The sequence below is a fragment of the Corvus cornix genome, chromosome 20 (genome assembly GCF_000738735.6).
Source record: "Corvus cornix cornix isolate S_Up_H32 chromosome 20, ASM73873v5, whole genome shotgun sequence".
Taxonomy (NCBI): domain Eukaryota; kingdom Metazoa; phylum Chordata; class Aves; order Passeriformes; family Corvidae; genus Corvus; species Corvus cornix.
Genome location: NC_046349.1, coordinates 6,512,713 through 6,533,148, shown reverse-complemented (window position 1 = coordinate 6,533,148; position 20,436 = coordinate 6,512,713). Strand labels below are relative to the sequence as shown.

The following is a 20,436-nucleotide window of genomic DNA, read 5'->3' as shown; positions in this document are numbered from 1 at the left end:
GGGGCCGGGCCCGGGTGGGTGGGCAGAGCCGCGGCTGCCCCCGCCCCGCAGTGCCGGGAAAGGTAACCGAAACCAGCCGTGCCAGGGCCGGATAGGTGGTGGCTGGGTGTGTTTCTCATCCTTTGCGCTTCCCTACTCCGCTTTCCCTTCCCGTGGAAGCCGGAGAGAGAAGGAGAAGCTGCCTTTCGGGGGCGCTGCCGGCCGGTGACGAGAGGCGGGGGCTCTGCCCACCGGGCGGGACTTGCGGGGAACTGGAAAGTGAAACTTTGCGGGGAACTGAAAGGGGAGGCACTGCTGGGTGTCGGGGCAGAGCCGGCGGCTCCCGGGCTGTGCGGGGAGCGCAGCGCAGCATCGCCCGTGTTCGGCGGCAGGAGCGCCACGGCCCCCAGCACCCAGAGCTGCCCTCGCCCCGGAGAGCTGGAACAGACCCGGAGCAATCCCCGGCTGGGCGATGGAAGGTCCTGGACAGGAGCCTCACACCCGGCACCCCCGAGGTGGAGCGAGAGGTGAGGGTCCCCCGGGGAATGCAGGGCAGGAGCGCTGGGGGTGGTGCTGGTACAGAGGGATCCGTTACTCCCCTGCCTGTGTACAGCGAAATTTTCTCTCAAGGCTGAGTTTCAACACTTCTTTATTTGCCCTTGGAGTCTATTTGGGGCCCTGATGCGGTGATGTGTTGCAGCAGCCTTTTGCTATTTGTTCCTGCTAGCAGAAAATGCTTCCCCGAGCGTCCTGTCGGGAGGCTGATAAAGACTGCGGGCTGTGCTTTCGGCTGCTCCGAGAGGCGGGACTTTGCCCAGAAGCTCCGTGTTTTCAGTGTGCTCTATACTGCCAGTTCAAGTCAGCTGTGGCGTTCTCTGTCACCATTTCACTAATGACTCACTCTCGAGGAAATGCTGTCCTGTGCAGAAAACTATCTTTCACCTTCTTACTTCTGCTTTCAGTTCTGTGGAGAAAGGTTTTGTTTTTTGGTGTCTTTGTAGCTCAAGGGAACTCTAAGCATGGCACTCTCTTTTAGCAGTTAGAAAAAGGAGTACAATTGGAAAATCTGTGTGGAAATATAACATTTTTTAAAATTTGATGTCAAATTATCAAATTATGCTGACTATCAGGTCAATATGCTTGTTCATCTTTGTTGAGAGGCATGTTGATGTGGTTGATTTATAATTAACCATTTTCTTCTCTTTTTTTAAGGGCATGCACTTCATTTGGACACTGGAGGCAGAAAAAGAACAAATAAAGTACCAGGCCAGGCACCTCAGTTAGGGGAAAACCTCCAAGACAGTAATGATACTCTTCTACTTGGGCAAAGAGAAGAGAGATTTGGCCGTTGGGTTTTGAAGGCTCCTCAGTCAAGTAAGAATGAACCAAGAACCCAAGGTAAACAGGCCAACAGTGGAGCCACAGCTACTGAACAGGAGAATGAGGGAAGGACAATGAGGTATCAAGGTGGACAAACACATAAGAGGGGCAGAGGACCCTGGAATGAGCAAGAAAATGCATTTAGGGGAAGGAGGTGTCAGCTTGGACAAGCCCGTGAGAAGACCAGAGGACCCTGGAATGAGCAAGAAAATGGAGGCAGGGGAAGGAGGTATCAAGGTGGACAAGCTCAGGGAGGAGCTAGAGGGGGAAGGCTGAGGAGTTTGTGGGAAAGTGAAGGTAGTAGAAGGAGGATGCAACCTCAGGAGAATCCTCATTTCTACCAGAATGCTACCCCAGGTGGTGCACACCATGCTGAGCAGCCTCGGCAAGCCAGAAGGATTGGCTATAAATTCCTTGAAAGTCTACTTGAGAAAGACCCCTCAAACGTTGTCGCCACACTTGCTTCCAGTTCTGGGTTGAAGGAACTTCTTTCCCAAACAACTATGAACCACAATTTCGTTCAGCTCATTTGCCAGGTGCTTCGAAAAGCATGCAGTTCCCAAATGGATAGACAGAGTGTCCAACACATTCTTGGAGTTGTGAAGGAGTCCAACTTTCTCAAGATCTGTCTGCCACAGTATGTGTCTGACATGGTGATAGAAGTAGTTCCTGCTGTACGTCATAAGTACCCCGAGCATATCAGCAACATAATTTTACTTCTTCAGCACCTGATAAGTACTTTCCCAGCCAGCTCTGTGCAGAAAGTTTCCATTCTCTTGACACTCTTGCCAGCATCCATAAATGCCCTGAGAATTTCTGGTGTGGACATCACAGAAGAGACAGAGAAGAATCTCAATAAAGTCCAGATGCTCGTGCAGCATCTGCAGGAGAAGAGACGTGAAGGCACACTGAGGGCTGATAACTGTACATTTATGCAGCCTCAAGATGGGCAAGAAGAAAGCTATCGTATCATGAGCATTTATCCAACATATGATGAGATACACGGTAATGAGAAACCTGTTCTACGTCCCAATTTTGTTTCTGGAAGATATGAAAGCACCAGCGTTTATCTTGACACCCACTTCCGACTTTTGAGAGAAGACTTTGTAAGGCCTTTAAGGGAAGGTATCATGGAGGTTTTGCACAGCCTCCAGGACAGAAATTTGAGAAAGAAAAAATTTGATGATATCAGGATCTATTTTGATGCACGGATTATTGCTCCACGTTGTGCCTCAACTGGTATTGTTTACAAGGTCCAGTTTGACACAAAACCATTGAGGTCTGTAAAATGGCAGAATTCTAAACGATTGCTATATGGATCCCTAGTCTGCATGTCCCAAGATCACTTTGAAACATTCCTTTTTGCCACTGTTTCTAATCGTAATGCTGAAGAACTTGTCAATGGAATTGTGGAGCTGTGTTTTGATGCAGAGAGCCAGGTGCTGCTGGCAGAGGTTCAACCCTCAGACTCTTTCCTCATGGTAGAGACAGCTGCTTACTTTGAGGCCTATCGGCATGTGTTAGAAGGGTTGCAGAAAATGCAGGAAAAAGATATCCCTTTCCAGAAGTACATTGTGGAATGTGATGCACAGGTGAAGGAGCCGGCATACCTGACAGAGGATACTGCCTACAACCTTGCACCCTTGATGAAGACTTCATGTAAAGAGAAGTGCCCTGATAGCTTGAAAAGTGTCTACATTCTAGATCCCAATCAATGGCTTTCAATGGAAGCCTTGAGATTAGATGAGTCTCAGATGCAGGCATTGAATCTTGCACTCACCAAGGAGCTGGCTATTATCCAAGGACCTCCTGGCACTGGTGAGAAATATTTGCTTAAAGACTTTGTAACTTAAGAAGTTCTCATTGATTCCCCCAGCTAGGGAGATTAAGTTCAGAGAAAACCAGCTGTACTGTCTCCAAAGCTTTAGTCCTGTGGCTAATTGATGTTTGAGTGGCCCAGTTAGTGTGAGCTGTGGAGTCAGTTAATATTCTCAAATACCCACATCTGATCTTTGCCCACCTAGATCCAAGTAGACACCAGCTGCACTGTTGGCAGTGCTTGTATATTGGGGTGAAGAAGTTTTCAATCATCTTTGAGAACATGGTTCCTCTTGCTGTGCAGTGCTCTCCTACTTGGCTTCATGGCATGTTAGAGCATTGGGAGCATTCAGCCATGAACCATTGTGTGAATAAAGTATTACAAGATGAACTGTAATTGTTTGAAATGGTACCTGAACTCAACAAGCACCACTGCTTGCATTCCACTAGTATGTGGATGTTTCATGTGCAGCCAAATGCATCATGTATGATGCCAGTATCAGAGTGGGCTGGGGGATTCAGTGGGAGAGAAAACCCTGTGTCCAGGTCTGTTGTATTATCCAAAAACTAACATTCTTGCAGACCGTGGCCTTGCTCAACTACAGGCCAGAAAGTCAGTGTCACGCTACTTTGTCTACATTTTGTAAGCTAGTTACCCCTGGGGTCAGTTCTCTTGGTACAGACCAGATTGGCAGCCTGGAAAGAAGTCTTGTATCTTGTTTTTGATGAATTCTATGTTTCAAGGCACTCATAGAGGGTGGATTACCCTTTTCTGATTTTGAGCTTGTTTTGCAGGGAAGACTTACGTGGGTTTGAAGATTGTTCAGGCTCTCTTAACTAATGAGCACGTGTGGCAAAGCGCTTACCAGAAGCGTCCCATCCTTATAGTCTGCTACACTAACCATGCACTGGATCAGTTCTTGGAAGGTAAGAGTACCTGCGAGCTGGATGGTTTGGGTTGGAAGGACCTTAAAGATCATCTAGTTCCAACTTACCTGCCATAGACAGGGGCACCTTCCACTCGACCAGGTTGCTCCAAGCTTTGTCTTGCCTGGCCTTGAACACTTCAAGGGATAATGCATCCACAAATTCTCTGGGCAACCTGTTATTAGGACCTGTAATTAAAAACTATACTATAACTCTTAGTCTGCTCATCATATGGCATGATAACCTGCATTTTGGTTTGAATATTTCTAGTGACTCTAGCCCCATTGATATAGATTTAAAAAACTTCACTCAGAGCAAACCATTGTAGGATATGCAGTCAAAGGGTGTTTCTCCTACCTCTTGTTATACTGCTGAAAACTGAGCTTGGCCTTTTATTTCTAATATTTCTCTTTCATTCACAGGAATACTCTCATTTCAAAAAGATGGGATAGTGCGTATTGGGGGCAGGAGTAGCAGTAGAGTCCTGCACAAATTCACCTTGAAGGAGCTGAGGAAGCTTATCTACAGATTCGACTTCCCAGATTACCTCCCCAGAGACTATGAAAATGTATGTGCAGATCTCCCTGGAGATGCTGGGACTGGGTTGCCTGTGCGTTGGAGGAGATAATAAACCTCCCACACACCTGGCCTTCCACCTTGTTTTATGCTGAATTTGGCCTCTTAATTCTTGTGTCCGTTTTTTGTTCTGCTGTTAGTGAACTTTGTTTCTCTGTGACACTGCCTCCCTTCTCTTTGTTACGAGTAGATAATGAGTGAGATGAAAGAGATTGAGCAGAAGCTGCTTGAAGGAGCGAAGCGGTTGGAGTACACGACCTACGCAGTTCTGCCTGAGGACTACTTGAAACCGCACATGGCGCCCCAGCACTGGGCCAGCCTGGTAACGGCTCTGGTAAGAGAGGTCTCTTTCTTCTAAGTCAAGCAGTCCCGATGCATGCTTACTATCCTTTCTGCTAATGGGTCTGAGGTTCCCCCAGCACACATCTTTTTAGCATCAATAGCATCATTTGGTTACTGGGCAAGTAAGGGAGTGAACAGGAAGCTGTGCCAAATGACAGTAGTCTAGACAGGCGGGGCAAGCAGGGGCTTTGAATGTTGCTCCTTTAAACTGCAGAGATTCTAAGTGATCTTTAGCAGCATAAAAATGCAAGTACCCAAATGAAAGCTTCTTAAATGGAAGGGGAGGAAGGGTGCCCTTTCTGAAGATCAGGGCTGTTTCGACTTTCTAGCTCTGGAGGGTCTCTTGGGGAGACTTGTCCTTGTTGCCGCTACTGTAAGGTGCTGCTTTGGCATCATCCTAAGACTCTGAAGTGCAATAGGCCTGGCTGATTTGACTTTCCCTGTATTAGGAGGACACTGAGTTATACCACATTGGTTCACGACACTCATTGATTCTGGAGTGGCTGGGACTTGGTGTATCTGCTGTCATCCAGAATGCTGAAGAGGATATATGGGATGAAAATCCAGGTAAAACAAAAAAACCAAACACTGAAAAGACACCCACCCCACATGCATACTCTGAGTGTGTTTACCTAGGCAGTGTATGTGTGCCAGAAAAGAGACACTGCTACTTAACAAGCACAGAATGATGTGTGATACTGTGAGGGAGTGGAAAGAAGATTAACCCTAATGTCCACATAGTGATCTGACTGCTGCACTGATGGAGTGGCTGTGGCTTACTGCATGTGACTGGTGACTCTCACAGGTGGTCAGCAGGAAAGAGAGGGAGAGGGGGAAGATGAAGCAGAAGAGGAGCTTTTGGAGATCCCAGAGATGGCTGACCTGATTGAAGCTGAGAGAGTGATTGAGGATGAAAAGACAGCAAACCCTTGGAGAAGGAAGGAGGAAGATGACAGAGCTGTTCATGGACTAGCCAGTGCCATGTTGGCTATGAACCTGGACCAGGAAGAAGGAACACTGCATGAGACCATGCAGTGGGAGGTAACTGCATGCATTAGCGTGACTATGTAAAGAATAACATGGGGATGCTAATACAAAAGAATCTTTGTGCTGTAACTGCTTATTGGGGAGCTTTTTTTTTTTTTATGCAGGTAACTCCTGGTCAGAGGAGGAAAATTAAGCAGAAGATAAAGGTTGAGCTCCGTAAAACAAACACAATGACAGAGTTAGAGGCCAATGCTATTCAGGATGTGTGGCAACTTGACCTGAGCTCCCGCTGGAGGCTTTACAGGTGACAAAGCTATTTTGCAGGGCCTGTCAGGCAAGTGTTTCCTAGGATTGTTCCAGTTTGCAAACTGTGTCAAGCCATCATGTTTCTGCCTGTATCTGTTCAGCTCCTTGTTTGAACATGCTTGTTCTTACCTTCCTTGTACTGCATGGGAAGCAATGTCATCCCCTGCATTTATACATGTACATTGTACATGTAAGTACAGATGGTAATAATCTGTATAATAATCAAAAGACACGGGGGAAGTTTTGAACTGAATCCAGTCAGAACTGGTGGATCACCATCCTGTTTTCCTTGCAGTGTGTGATAATGGCACTTTCTTCCCAGGCTTTGGCTGAAGACTTACCAGGGTTTTATTCGAGAGGACATTCTGGAGCATGAACAGCAGTATCAGGCAGCAGCAGAAAGACTGAAAGAACTGAAGCTGGAGCAAGATCTCTGCATTCTTAATGAGGCCAGAATTGTGGGGATGACAACTACAGGTGCGGAGGAGTTGGGAAGCAAACCAGTATTGTATTGCTTTAAAGAATGTTTTTGCTGAAAGATTACTATCACGTGCTGCTTCACAGCCTGGGCCAGGCTCTGCATTAGTCTGGAGGCTTTTTAATCTCTGACTCCCTTTGCAAACAGGGCTGTTGTGAGAATTGTTAATTAGTGGCGTGAGCAGCTTCTGTGCCCTTTTGCACTTCCCCCGTCCCAAGCAGCATTCTTCTAACAGACCTGCACCACTTGTGCCTTAGTAAGGCACAGCTAATATCTATTGCTATTCCTACAGCACCTTCTGGAGATGGTAGTGTCAAGGTCATTGTGTCATTTCCCTTTGGAGAGAAAATTTAGGCTTATTTATGTGTGTAGAACAATGTATTGAGTGTATATTTTGTCTGAAGAGAGCATTGACAAAGGACCAAGGCAGGCATAGGACTAATCCCTACCTGCCTTTCTTAACAACTCTTCATATAGAAGCCACCCCTGGTATAGTGCTGTTTTAAAATTCAAAAAGCTGAATGTTGAAATGGGGAATCTTGGGAAGAATTCCAGTCTCTTCTGAGACAGAGCCTACTCCTCTCTGTGAAAACTCTTGTCTTATTGCTTGAATGTAGTTATATCCTAAGGCTTATCTTCTGTCCTTGCTCAGGTGCTGCCAAGTACCGACGGATCTTGCAGTACGTAAGGCCACAAATTGTCATTGTAGAAGAGGCAGCAGAGGTGCTTGAGGCTCACACCATTACTACTCTGAGTAAAGATTGCCAGCACCTCATCCTCATTGGAGATCACCAGCAGGTAACTTTCATTACTAACGTCTCTATCTGCTGTGCTAATGAACAAGAACCGTATAACCAAACACCATGTGGGAAAATTGCCAAGGCTTTTTTCTCCCCAGCTTCCACAGATACCACAGGTCCTATCTCCTGTAGTTTTAGAGTACAGCTCCTGTGGGACTGGTGTTCTAGTTTAACTGATACAATTTTACATGTGCTTTGATTGTGACTGTATCTAGCTTTGATATTTAGCACTTTTGCAAGAATCCAGTCTCTGGTCTTTCAGTGGGGGACCAGTCACAGAAGATGGGAGTGAAAAATCCTACTAACACATAGGAAAAATGCTAAAACATGGACCTCCTATCCCTTGTCTTTCAGTTGCAGCCTAGTGCAAATGTATATGACCTGGCCAAGAACTTCAACCTTGAAGTCTCTCTCTTTGAACGTCTGATCAAAGTGGATTTCCCCTTTGTCTGTCTGAAGTACCAAGTAAGGAAGAGCTATAAAAAACTCCATGGCATTTGTATTTAGGTTGTTTTAAGCTTGCAATACACTTAAGTTTATATTTCTACTGTAAGAGCAGCCTAAAAGAAAAGAATATACTATCTAACTTCTGAGAAGAGTGGTAGGAGCTGTCAAACTGACACAGACAGACTTCCAGTGTATTTTCAGTTATTTAGTGATATTGTCCACAGCACTGTGGTTCTCATGTTTTCGTGTGAGGAACATGGTTTATTGTGGCAACTGAAGCTTCCAGAACTTTGCAGAGTGAGACAGCACAATTCTTCTCAGGCTGCTTCCTGCTAAATTGCTATAATCCTCTATCTTGGTGCCCGGTGAAGTTAATTCTACCACCGGCAGTCCTGTATTAAAGGCACCTGGAAGAGCTCATTTAGTAGTTAGGGTGAAGTGCTGGCTTTTGTTATCTATAAGTGTGCTTAGATTTGCACCGAAACCAGCATTCTTGTACAACAACCTTACCAAGTGATTTTCTCGAAGATACTCTGCTACTACCACTCCTGTAGTTGGTGGTGGTGTCAGCAATGGGGTTGGGGAGAGCAGGGATTGGGAAGTACTCCCTTCTTATCTCTTACTGAAAAGTCATCCTTGTCTTGTATTCAGCCACAGTCTGTACAGTGGAGCAACAGAATATTGACAGGGAAATATGGTGCTCCTTCCTCAAGACTGATAAAACTATTTTGTGTTTCAGCACCGCATGCGCCCTGAAATTGCCCAGCTTATCAGTCCTCATATATACCAAAAACTGGAGAACCATCCTTCTGTCTTGGAATATGAGAATATAAAAGTAAGTTCTGCTTTTGTCCCCTGTTACTGGCTAAATGAGTTTCTGTAAAATACAGTGTTCAAGGATTTCAAACTCTTAGGTCAAATTCAGTTATTGAAATTTATACCTGAATCAAGGAATTATGTGATATAGAATTAGGCAAGCAATCTGTAGTTCTTCTGGCATTGGTGATGGTGGACACTGGAAATGGATCCAATACCAATGACTTTAAAAAAACGGTAAGAAATGGAAGGAGGAACAAACGAATTGTAGGAGTTTGAAAGCTAGGAAGAAATCTTAAATGAAAGACTTAAAGCATAATATGTGAAACTCCAACATAAGATATGTGACTGAATTACTGGAACCATTTTTCCTTGGGTTCTCTGTTTGGGCATTTTGCCAATAAACAACATATGCAAAGAAAATCTATGCAGCTTACAAGTATAAAGTAATCACTTATTATCTAACATGCACAATAAACTGCCAGAATTTAGTAAGTTAGTAGAATGCTTGCCTTGGGTATCAGTCAGAAGCATCAGTCTTTGCTTCTTCCTTAATGGTACTGAGTTTCCATCTTAACACTCACTCCCTCTTTTCTGATTTGTATTTCCTCATCCTAATCAGGACTTCATGTATCGCTCTGTTGGTGCTTTTCTTGCACCTTTGAACTATTAACAATCATCTCTCTGTCTGTCATTTTCCCTTGCATATCTTGCATAGTCCTTTTCTGCAGACTCGCTCACAGCTCTCTGTCACAACTGAACTGTTTTCCCAGAAGTCTGAGCCAAGGTTACACTTTTACAGTGATGGCCTTGGATCTCTGAAACACAAGCCACTGAATACCTGGGAGAAAGACTGAAGGCAGTTACAGAAATAGGATTACAGTAGCCTAGCCTATGTAAATCTGTCTTCATAAAAAACCAGTACTAATTAGTTAAAAGTTCTTTAACTGGATGAGGTAAGCATACTGAAAACCATAGCAGAATACTGCAGTTAGACAAGAGAAAATTAATAGTGAAGATTTAATTATTAGAATAAGCTATCTGAAAAAGTGGCAGGTCCTTTTTGGTATCTTGAAATCCAGATCAAGTCTTTGTAGAAGATCATTTAGTTAAATAAATTAGAAACCCAAATAAACCCCCTCCAAATTCCAACCAACCAAAACCCCAACAAACAAGAAAAATACCACCCAAAACACACAACGACTTGGGAGACCACCAAATTTTACCCCATTTCTCCTACAAGAATCTATTCTAGAGAACCTTGTGGTTCCATCTGGCCTTAAAACAAACTTGAGATACTAAAAGGCATCAAAATTTAATCTTCCCAGCTAGTGTAATAACCAACGTAGGTTCTACTCCACTGGACCCTATGCCACCATGGACACCTTGGAAAACCAGAGATCTGTTTTTGATCTACAAAACTTGTTCTTTCCTGTTAACATCAGTCTCTGGGTTTTGGCAGGCAGAACAATAATTTCTTATGGGTAGAATAATTCCAGTTAATAGGCAAAAAAAAAAAAAGAGTCCCTGCTACGTCAAGACAAATAGAATTTTGAACAGGTGAGCAGTCACCACGAGCTGGTAAGTGACTACTGGAGTCATAGCATTCCTATTTTTTTCTGGTGAAAAAGAAATCTTCCTCGCTGCTTTGTTTTTAATTGCAGCAACAGAGGAGGCATGTCTTAGGCAAGTGCTAAGCCCTGTGCACTGGTAACTTAATATCTTTTTCCCACAAGGCCAAAACAAGAAATTGTTCACACTATGAATATGCTTTGAGAAATGTTACTAACACTTCATGTTCTCTTTTGTATAACCTGGAAAGGTACAATAGAAACATCTCTGGAAAGATAGGGAATAAAATCACCCACAGGAACTGATTTCATATTAGGATACTGAAATGTTACCAATAATCTGAAATGGGAATTTGATTAATAACCTATGGAAATTTAAGAGGAAGTCACCTAAGTACACAGTAACTGCATACTGTAGTCATCTGTTTAAAAGTCTTCCTGTGAATGGATAATCAGAGGCATAGAAACAGGCTGGGCAACAGAAACTAGAATTCTCTTTCTGACATCCTTCCTCTTGTTTCAGGGCGTCTCAACCAACATCTTCTTTGTGGAACATAAGGTTCCTGAGCAAGAGATCCAGGAAGGGAAAAGCCACCAGAACCCACATGAGGCCCACTTTGTAGTGGAACTGTGCAAATACTTCTTGTGTCAGGGCTATGAACCTTCTCAGATCACCATTCTCACTACTTACACTGGCCAGCTCTTCTGTCTGCGTAAGCTCATGCCAGTGAAGATCTTTGAAGGTGTGAAGGTTCACGTAGTAGATAAGTACCAGGGAGAGGAGAATGATATTATTCTGCTGTCACTGGTGCGGAGCAACAAAGAGGAGAGACCTGGCTTCTTGCAGATCCCTAATCGGATATGTGTGGCACTATCCAGAGCTAGGAAAGGGCTCTATTGTATTGGAAACATGAGAATGCTTGGCAAGGTTCCTCTCTGGAACAAGATCATTCAAACCCTTGGGGAGAATGGTGACATTGGCCAGTCATTGGAGCTTTGCTGTCAAAACCACCCTGAAACCAAGACACAGGTATCTACAGGTGAAGACTTCAACAGAGTCCCGGAGGGAGGCTGTAGCCGTCCCTGTGAGTTTAGGTTGAGTTGTGGACATGTTTGCACAAGGGCATGTCACCCCTATGACCCGGAGCACAAAGAGTACCAGTGCCTGAAGCCTTGTCAAAAGGTGCTTTGTGCAGATGGGCACCGCTGCCCAAAGTCATGTTATGAGCCTTGTGACAAATGTATGGTGAAGGTAAAGAAAACTATTTCTAAGTGTGGCCACACGCAGATGGTGCCATGCCATATGCCAGAGAGGGAATTTAAGTGCCTAGAACCTTGCCAGAAGAAATTAAACTGTGGACACACATGCAGGAATTCCTGCGGGCAGAAATGCACAGTGTCATGTACTGAACAGGTTACAGCCAGACTGAAATGTGGCCACAAGCAGAAAGTTGCATGCTGGATCACTACGATGGGACAGGAAGAGGCTGTGAAATGTGAGAGTAAGTGTTCTGTCACACTGGCATGTGGTCATGTATGTTCAGGTTCCTGTCATACTTGCTTTGGAGGAAGATTTCATAAGGCATGTAACAGCCCATGCACGCGTGTCTTGATCTGCTCCCACAAGTGTCAAGAGCCTTGTACTACAGAATGTCCTCCTTGTCAGAAGGCATGTCAGAACTATTGTATTCACAGTAAGTGCAAAAAGAAATGTTGGGAAAGCTGTGTTCCTTGTGCTGAGCCATGTGAGTGGCAGTGCCAGCACTACCAGTGTACCAACCTTTGCTCTGAGCCATGCAACAGGCCTCGCTGCAACATTCCCTGTGCTAAGATACTGCCTTGTGGTCATCCCTGTGTTGGACTGTGTGGAGAGCCCTGCCCAAAAAAGTGCCTTGTTTGCGACCACGAGGAACTCACTCAGGTATTTTTTGGCTTTGAGGATGACCCAGATGCTCGATTTGTACAGCTTGAAGACTGTGGCCATGTCTTTGAGTCACAAGGCCTTGACCATTATATGGATGAAGATGATGATGTCGTCAAGCTGAAGGTATGCCCTATGTGTCAGACACCCATCAGAAAAAATTTGAGATATGGCACCAGTGTGAAAAGGCAGGTGGAGGAGATAGAACGGGTGAAACAGAAAATCCAAGGCCCAGCACAGGAAATTGAGTCTAACAGACAGAGACTGCGGGCTGCGCTGATGAAGAATGGTGTTCTGAGGAGTAATCTATACTCTAAGTACACCATGTTGGAAGATAAACTAAAAGCTTCTGTTCTCTCCACAAAGAGTATCGGACTAATTGAGAACCTGCTTAATTTCTACAAACGTGTAGCAGACCTAACTCATTCTATGAACAAAATTGATGAGACTGAAAGGAAGGGGCTGAAAAAGAGGCTGGATGAAGTCCAAGAATGGCTGGATAAGCAACGCATCGGTTTTACAGAACAGGAGCTTGCTGACCTGCAGTCTGAGATCCAGAGACTGACTTATTTGCTGAGCCTCTTGGCAAGATGCAAAGCAAGTAGGACGATACCCGCAGGCATTGCAGTAGAGATTTACCATGCACGTGAGATCCTGGAAGGGACAAAGAAATTCACAGAGAAGGATGAGGCTGCAGTGAAGGCTCACCTGAAGAAGATTGAAGCTGGCTTGCCCGTGTCAGGACTGGGGATTTCTGAAGCTGAGCGGGTGCAGATTGTCAGTGCTATTGGCTGTCCTCGTGGCCACTGGTTCAAGTGCAAAAATGGACATATCTATGTAATTGGGGAATGTGGGGGGGCAATGGAGAGGAGTACCTGCCCTGAATGCCATGAAGTCATCGGCGGCACGAACCACACTCTGGAGAGCAGCAACAGCCTGGCCTCGGAGATGGATGGGGCAACCTATGCGGCCTGGTCCGATATAGCCAACAACATGCTCAACTTCGAGGACCTCCGCCGGCTGGTGTAGAGGAGTGTGAGCATCGCTTCTTACCACAGAGACGCACACAGGGGCACAGCCCCACTGCTTTCCCCGTTTGCTTCTTCTCTAATTAAGTGTGTATCGCTGCGAACCGGCCTGTGTTGTCTCTATGGGGCGGGGCTCTCTGTGGGGCTGTCCTGTCTCTACGGGGCTGTGTTGTCTCTGGGCGGCTGTGCCGTCTTTGTGGGGCGGGGCTGTGAGGAGGGGTGGGCGGGGCGGGGCTGTGAGGGGATGGGCGGGGCTGTGAGGGGATGGGCGGGGCCGTGAGGGGATGGGCGGGGCTGTGAGGGGATGGGCGGCGGTGCGGGGCTGTGAGGAGGGGCGGTGCGGGGCTGTGAGGAGGGGCGGGGCTGTGAGGGGATGGGCGGGGCTGTGAGGGGATGGGCGGGGCTGTGAGGGGATGGGCGGGGCTGTGAGGGGATGGGCGGCGGTGCGGGGCTGTGAGGAGGGGCGGTGCGGGGCTGTGAGGAGGGGCGGTGCGGGGCTGTGAGGGGATGGGCGACGGGGCGGGGCTGTGAGGAGGGGCGGTGCGGGGCTGTGAGGGGATGGGCGACGGGGCGGGGCTGTGAGGAGGGGCGGTGCGGGGCTGTGAGGGGATGGGCGACGGGGCGGGGCTGTGAGGAGGGGGTGGGCGGGGCTGTAAGGGGGTAGGAGGCGCGGGCGGGGCTGTGAGGGGGTGGGCGGGGCGGGGCTGCGGGGCGGGGCGGGGCTGCGAGGAGGGGCGGGGCTGCGAGGCCGTTCCAGCCGCTCCCGGAGCGGACGTGACGCGCGGGCCGCTCCGGGGCCGCCCCGCGGCGATGGAGGCGCGGGAGCCGCTGCGGGACGTGCGCGGGGCGCTGCGGGCGGTGCTGGCGCGGCTGCGAGGTGCGGGCCGGGGCCGGGGCCGGGGCCGGGGCCGGGGCCGGGGCCGGGGCCGGGAGGGGGTCGGGCCGAGCTGAGCTGGGCCGGCTCCGCGCGGGCTGAGCTCTGTCTGTGCCGTTGCAGAGGGAGAGCCCGGCGAGGGCCGAGAGCCGTTCGAGCTGCCGCGCTTCTGGGACGCGCTAGGTACGGGCGGGGAGCGGCCGGGCGGGGCCGGGGCCGGGTACCTGCGGGGCAGGGTTGCTATCCCCTGCGGGTCTCCAGCTGTGGGACGTGCCCTCCGTCATGGAGTGATGGAATCATCAAGGTTGGACTGTGATCATCAAGTCCAACCGTTAACCCAGCGCTACCTCTGTAACCCCGAAACCACATCGGTGCCAGATCCAGCCTCCTAAACATCCCCAGGGCTGGTGACTCCACCATCTCCCAGGCCAACCTACTCCAGTGCCTGACCACCCTAACTCTGGTAGCCAGACACTCCCAGGTGTGGCGAAGCAGCGGCCGATATTGAGCTGTTGATACAAGGTTTATAAAGGTCTGTGTTAAAGCCTCCTGGCATATCCTGGTGAAGGGGTCATGAACCAGGATGCAGACTGGGGTTCTGGTCATCGCTACCAGCCAAGTGAAAAAAAAATAGAGAAAAAGCAGACACAGGACACAAGCAATATGCATGGCACAAATGCACCAGGAAATTTTTCTTTGTAGTGGGATTTGGTTATGTGTTTGTATGGCTCAGATGTAATGGTAAACAAGTAGTAGCATCAGAGCTGTTGCTCATCCGGCTGCTCTGCTCTGTTATCTTTTACCCAAGTTACTTTCTCTTGCTCCCATTGGATTTTTTTTTAGGTCAGACATTCCAAGTAACATCACAGGAAGCTACAAAGCTGAGTCTGGCATTCTCAAGGCCTCCACTACCTTCTTCAGAGGTGAGAGAAACCCTCGGCAGACTATGAAATTGCAGTGTGTGTGACAAACTTCAGGTATTTCTTGGTTCACTTGACTAAATGGGCTGCATATTATAGAGTGTATTAACATAATCCAAGAACTGCCCAGAGAACTAATTTCTGTGAGATAGAGAGACATGCTAAATAGAAGTATTCTTATATTCTTTAACAGCTACAGCTGGTTGCTGATAGAGACAGAAAATTGGCGAATATAGACCTTAGGTCTAACAAAGAATATGCTACATTTTTGCCATTAATTGAGAGAAGTTTATCATGCAGGTGTTTGGAGGAGAAAAAAAAAAAAAAAGACCTCCAGTTCAGAATAATGAACCAAGTTACTTTTTCCTCTCTGATGTATGACCACCCCACCAGGGAGTGTTTTGTTACTAAATCATGAGGCAGGTTAAAATGCATACAGCTTGCTTACTGGGCCTTCTTCTCATGCTATATTTGTTTCTCAAGCAGGCTGGTTGTTGTTATTCTTCCCTTTTCTCAAAGCAGTCTGAAAGCCAGTGATTGCTTGTGAGGCTTTCTAAATGTGGTGCAGCTGTGTGCTACTCATGGGTGATCCTTTTGCCTCTCCATTTTCAGGATTGCCAGAAGCTGAGTGAGGATGTCCAAAATGCCATTCTTGCAGTTGCCACAGTGTACTACTGGCTCCCCAAGAGCCAAGGTGAGACAGTGACAGCAAAGTAGTCACCACTATGTAGGATGGTGGTTCTTTCACCATTACTGTATAGAGAAACCCAGTATTTCAGAGCCTAATAAGAGGTCTGGTATCAGCGAGTTTTAATTAGAATGTTATCCCATTAGAATGTTATCAACTATTCTGTAGACTTTGAACATGTTTATGAGTGAACTACTTATCTGTCTGCTGCTGCAGGTTTCCATCTGTGGGAGAGTGATAATGCAGGAAGTTGCGTAGTTTGATTGAGCATTGGAATTTATGAGGTTTTGAAATCCTTGTCCAGAGTTCTTTTGGAACTGGGAAGCATTTTGCCTTCTTCAAAGTACTTGTAACTTCCTTTATACAGTGTATCCACACAAGCAGAGCAGTCTGTCTGTTCATCTTGAGCAGTTGCTTTCTGTCAGTGTGACTTTGTGACAACTTTCTTGCTCTTTCTCAATTTCAACCAGGTACTACTCTTCGGAAGATGGTTCGAGATGCTACCACTGAAGTAGTGGAGGGGATGATCCAACTCACAGACACCATTCTCAATGCTCCAGTGGAGAGGTTGTAATTTTCAATCACACGGTTCTGTGATTTTGTGATAATTTTTGGGAAAGAAGGGAAGAAAAAGTTACAGGTGTCCTTGTTAGGAAGCAGCAAGGGCTTTACACACACATGGCATACTAGTGACAAGCTGGTTGGTGATATCTTTGCAGCAGAGCTTTTCCTAGTGTGAATTGTCTTTGGTGCAGAAAATTAAGTCTAGCACGGTGGTGTTATTGACTAACTTTGGGGGTTTTATTTTGTTTCAGCTTGTCTCAGGAACAGCTCATATCAACTGGAGGTGTGTGGGAGGCCTGTGAGCAAGTGTCTAAGCTGCCACGAGGTGAGTGTTGTAAATGCAGAGCAACAGAACTAGGACATGTTGTCTTGGAATATCAACAGCTTTTGCAAGGGCATTCCAGCTGGTACAACGAAGGCCAAATGACTCAAAAACTTGACTGATTTTGAAATGTATGAGCTTGGTAACTAGGTCAGATTCTTTGCATGACAACAGTGCAGCTCTGAGCTCTGCAAAAAGTTTGATCCTACAGTGACTGCAAACCTAGGTGAAGGTTTTTGCAAACTGATCAGAAACAGTGGGGTGTCACAGTTTTCATCCTTTTGCTTTTGCAGATAACCAGGCAGCAGTTGTGTCGGCTCTGGCTGCATGTCTAGGTGTGGTCAAGGATGCTGTGGAAGAGATGGAACATGTAAGGAAGCCCCTAAACCTTAGAGGAATCTGCAGTGGTGGATTCATAGACTCAGAATATTCTGAATTGGAAGGGATACGCAAGGATCATCGAGTCCAACTCCTGGCCCTGCACAGGACAACCCCAACAATCCCACCATGTGCCTGAGAGTGTTGTCCAAATGCTCCTTGAACTCTGGCAGGTTTGGGGTTGTGACCACTTCTCTGGGGAGCCTGTTCAGTGCCCACCTACCCTCTATGGTGGTTCAGTGATGAAACACAGGGATTATTTTACATACAGGCTTTAATATAAATTTGTTCTGACATGACCTAGATTATTGTTTTATGCATATATTTTAACAAGTTTTTATTGTCAAGACTGGTTTACTTTGTGTAAGATTTCCATAAAGCCATGTCCTGCACTGGGGAGTGGGGAGGCAGTTTAGGGTCATGTAAGAATGGCAGTATTCACCAGGTTCTTGCTGTTTGCACTGTTAAAGTGGTGGATTAGTTTTTCTTAATCCAGTCATTTTAGGATTAACCAACTGAGATTCCTCCATGAATTATTTATAGGATGTCTAGGTTATGTTTTCCCTTTCCTCCTGGGTATTGCTGGAATTGATGTTAGCTCTGGGTTTTCAGTGTCTCTGTGTTCTCAGGCACTGGTGGAGGGGCAGGATCCCTATGGGGACATCATGGAAGATGAAGAGCTGGGCTTTCGGGGCAACAGAGACACATATTGGTCAGAGGCTGACCGGCAGCTGCTCAGCTCCTGCATGGGATTAATGAAGGCTTCTAAAGCTTGCCTGAAGAAGGTCTTGGCTGCAGTGAAGGCCCATGGCAAAGCTGAATCGCCAGAGCAGATTGCTCAGCTGGATGACCTGGCAGACATTGCTAATGAGATCAGTCCAAGGTAAGCAGGGCTCTCCCCATGCTGCTTTTCCCACTAGAGCAGTCCAGGTCTCTCTTGAGGTCTTGAGTGAGGAGCAGGAACAACCTTTATGATACTGGAGCTGTGAGTGGGTGGTGGACACAGGCATGGTAGGAAGACTATTACAGCATAAACTCTTGAGAGTGGTGTGGGTCAGAAGAGGAACATACACTGCAGTTTGGGGTGGAGCTGTGACCATGTCTCACTCCGCAGTGAGAGGGACACACAGGTGACTGAGAAGTAGGAAGCATCCCATAGGTACAACTGATACCTCACTGTTGCTCCTGACTTGCATTCAGGGTGGGTGCAGGCTTCAACCAGGATCTGTGAGTTGTGAACATTTCTTCCATTACTCCCCTCTTTTCTGACTAGTGTTGATGAGCTGGCACTGAGCATGTACCCCCCTGTGAACCCCTTGGCTGTGCGACTTAATGTGAGTATCTGCAGTACTGATAGCTCAGTATCTGCCTGTCTGCATGTGGGACAGTGGCCTGGCTGTAAGGAACGGGAAGAAATCAGATTGGAGGGGTTATGGGACTGTCATGGAGAGGTGGGTGTTAGTGACTGCCTCAGTTATAATTTCTTTGGGATGAAGAGTGCCCTTTGTTCTTGCACACTTAACTTCCTTCAGGTGGAAACACATTCTTCATCTGTACCTCTTCAGGGAAGAGCTTGGCAACATGAGGCTTTAGCTCTGAACTATAATCATAGAGATTTCCAGTGACAGAACCTCAGGAAAGCAAGGTCTGTGGCTGCCTGTGTACTGCAGATGTACTTTTTTCTGTGGGTAATGCAGACTTGCTCAAATAAAGTTATCTATGAAATTAAACGCTCACTGTAAGAGTTTATTTAACCACTGAAACAAGCTGCTCAGAGAAGCAGTGGAGTCTACATCTTTGGCAACACTCAAAACTTGACTGGGCAATGCTCTGGCAACCTGGCTGAATTTTGAGACATCTCTTGCATCATAAATTAAGTACAAATCTCCTCATATCTGAATTTTTTTATTCTTAATCCTGGTTTCATGCCTTTGGCCAGTGGCTTGATGTTTTTGGAATAAAAAAGAATTACTTAATATCAAATTGCTTTAAAGCCAGTCACTTGTAACTTTGTACTCTAATATCAGTTTCCAATTCTAATAGGCTTACCTTTTTTTTTTAAAAAAAGCATTCTGATGTATACTTTAAAAACAGCTGGTTTTTTTTTTAACCTGTCACAGCCAGCAGTAGATTGGGAGACACTTCCAGCATGGCAGTGATGGATAACTCCATTCTGCATCAGGATCCGTGGCAGTTTTATTCATTCATGTCTCTTGGGCATTCCTATATTCCTTTCTTTTCCAGTACTGTTCAGACCCTACTTTTCCTCAAACTTGGCTCACCTTATTTCCCTTTTGTTTCTTTCTAGGCTGCTAAGTTGGCCTCAGTGTTAAAGAAAGTCTTAGAGATTGCAAAGTGAGTATGAGCTACAGTTCTCTAAGTGTGTGTTCCCTGCTATGAAGGTTGATACCTTTCTGCCTCATGGCAGAGATGACCTATTTCTAGACAGTAGATGCTGGCATTTGAAACAATGATGATGCTATCTACCCACAAAGGGATGGGAGTAAGAAAAGGATGCTAGGGGTGATAGTGGTTCCCTTATTTTGGGTTTGGGACTACAGACATGGGGTGTGGGTTTTTCCTTGCTCAAAGCCCTCTGGAGCTGGGGCAGCTGTCTTTTAGTGCTGTGTTTATTCAGCACTTCACAATTCCCACGTGTTGCGTGGATGCATAGGTATAACACACCCAGGAGGCTTCCCTAATGAATTTCCTCACTTTTGCAGGACAAGCCATGTATGTCCACCATCAGAGGAAGGCTGGGTGCAGTTTCTTACTGGTGCAGTAGATCACAACATGAACAAAGTCAAGAACTTCACACAGGGTCAACTTTAGCTCTTCTGTGCCTACGTGTGTTGCTGCCACTGGCTATGGCATCTGCATTTCCAGTGAACTTTGCTGTTCTTCAGCTGCTTGGAGAATGATGAGAACAATGTAGGAGAGAACTTTACTGCTGCTTGGAAAAACTTCTCCAGGAAGCTGCCCGTTTGCCATTGCAGAAGGTGTCATTTTGCTTGGATTCTTGGGATGATGCAGTGCTGCATCTTAATGTGCCCTGTTCTTCAGACATTACAACTACTGTGGGGTTCCAACAAAAATAAAATATTGCTAGATTTACATTAGTTGCTTTATCTGTCTTCAGAAGGCAAAGAATATACAGAATGAAAGGGTCTTGCTTCTTTTGCAAGCAAACCAATGAATAATTATAAAATGTGCTGCGCTGCTGCTATTTCCTGTCTAACCTTAGAGAGCAGTGAACAAGCTTTCTCTTTTTTATGTCCTCAGAAAGCAGCAGAAAATATTGTTTACTGCCTTAC

At 46.4% G+C, this 20,436-nt stretch overlaps 1 protein-coding gene across 2 annotated transcripts; it reads left to right on the top strand.

The window, feature by feature from the left end:
- Window positions 1-47: 47 nt before the first annotated feature.
- Window positions 48-20,238, top strand: CCNDBP1 (cyclin D1 binding protein 1). Of its 2 annotated transcripts, XR_005603443.1 has the most exons (14): window positions 48-506; window positions 1,192-3,177; window positions 3,973-4,104; window positions 4,527-4,672; window positions 4,871-5,014; window positions 5,472-5,589; window positions 5,828-6,063; window positions 6,174-6,313; window positions 6,638-6,792; window positions 7,446-7,591; window positions 7,948-8,058; window positions 8,780-8,875; window positions 10,951-13,463; window positions 14,374-14,433. XR_005603443.1 is itself a non-coding variant. In XM_039563251.1 (11 exons), exons 1-11 carry the CDS (start codon window positions 14,187-14,189, stop codon window positions 19,952-19,954), a joined length of 1,008 nt encoding a protein of 335 aa, XP_039419185.1. In that variant the 5' UTR covers window positions 14,122-14,186; the 3' UTR covers window positions 19,955-20,238. The 2 variants fall into 2 exon arrangements, 1 of the variants encoding a protein (XP_039419185.1); XM_039563251.1 differs by lacking the exons at window positions 48-506; window positions 1,192-3,177; window positions 3,973-4,104; ... (8 more) ...; window positions 8,780-8,875; window positions 10,951-13,463 and adding exons at window positions 14,122-14,253; window positions 15,094-15,173; window positions 15,783-15,864; ... (5 more) ...; window positions 19,431-19,477; window positions 19,846-20,238.
- The last annotated feature ends 198 nt before the right edge of the window (window positions 20,239-20,436 follow it).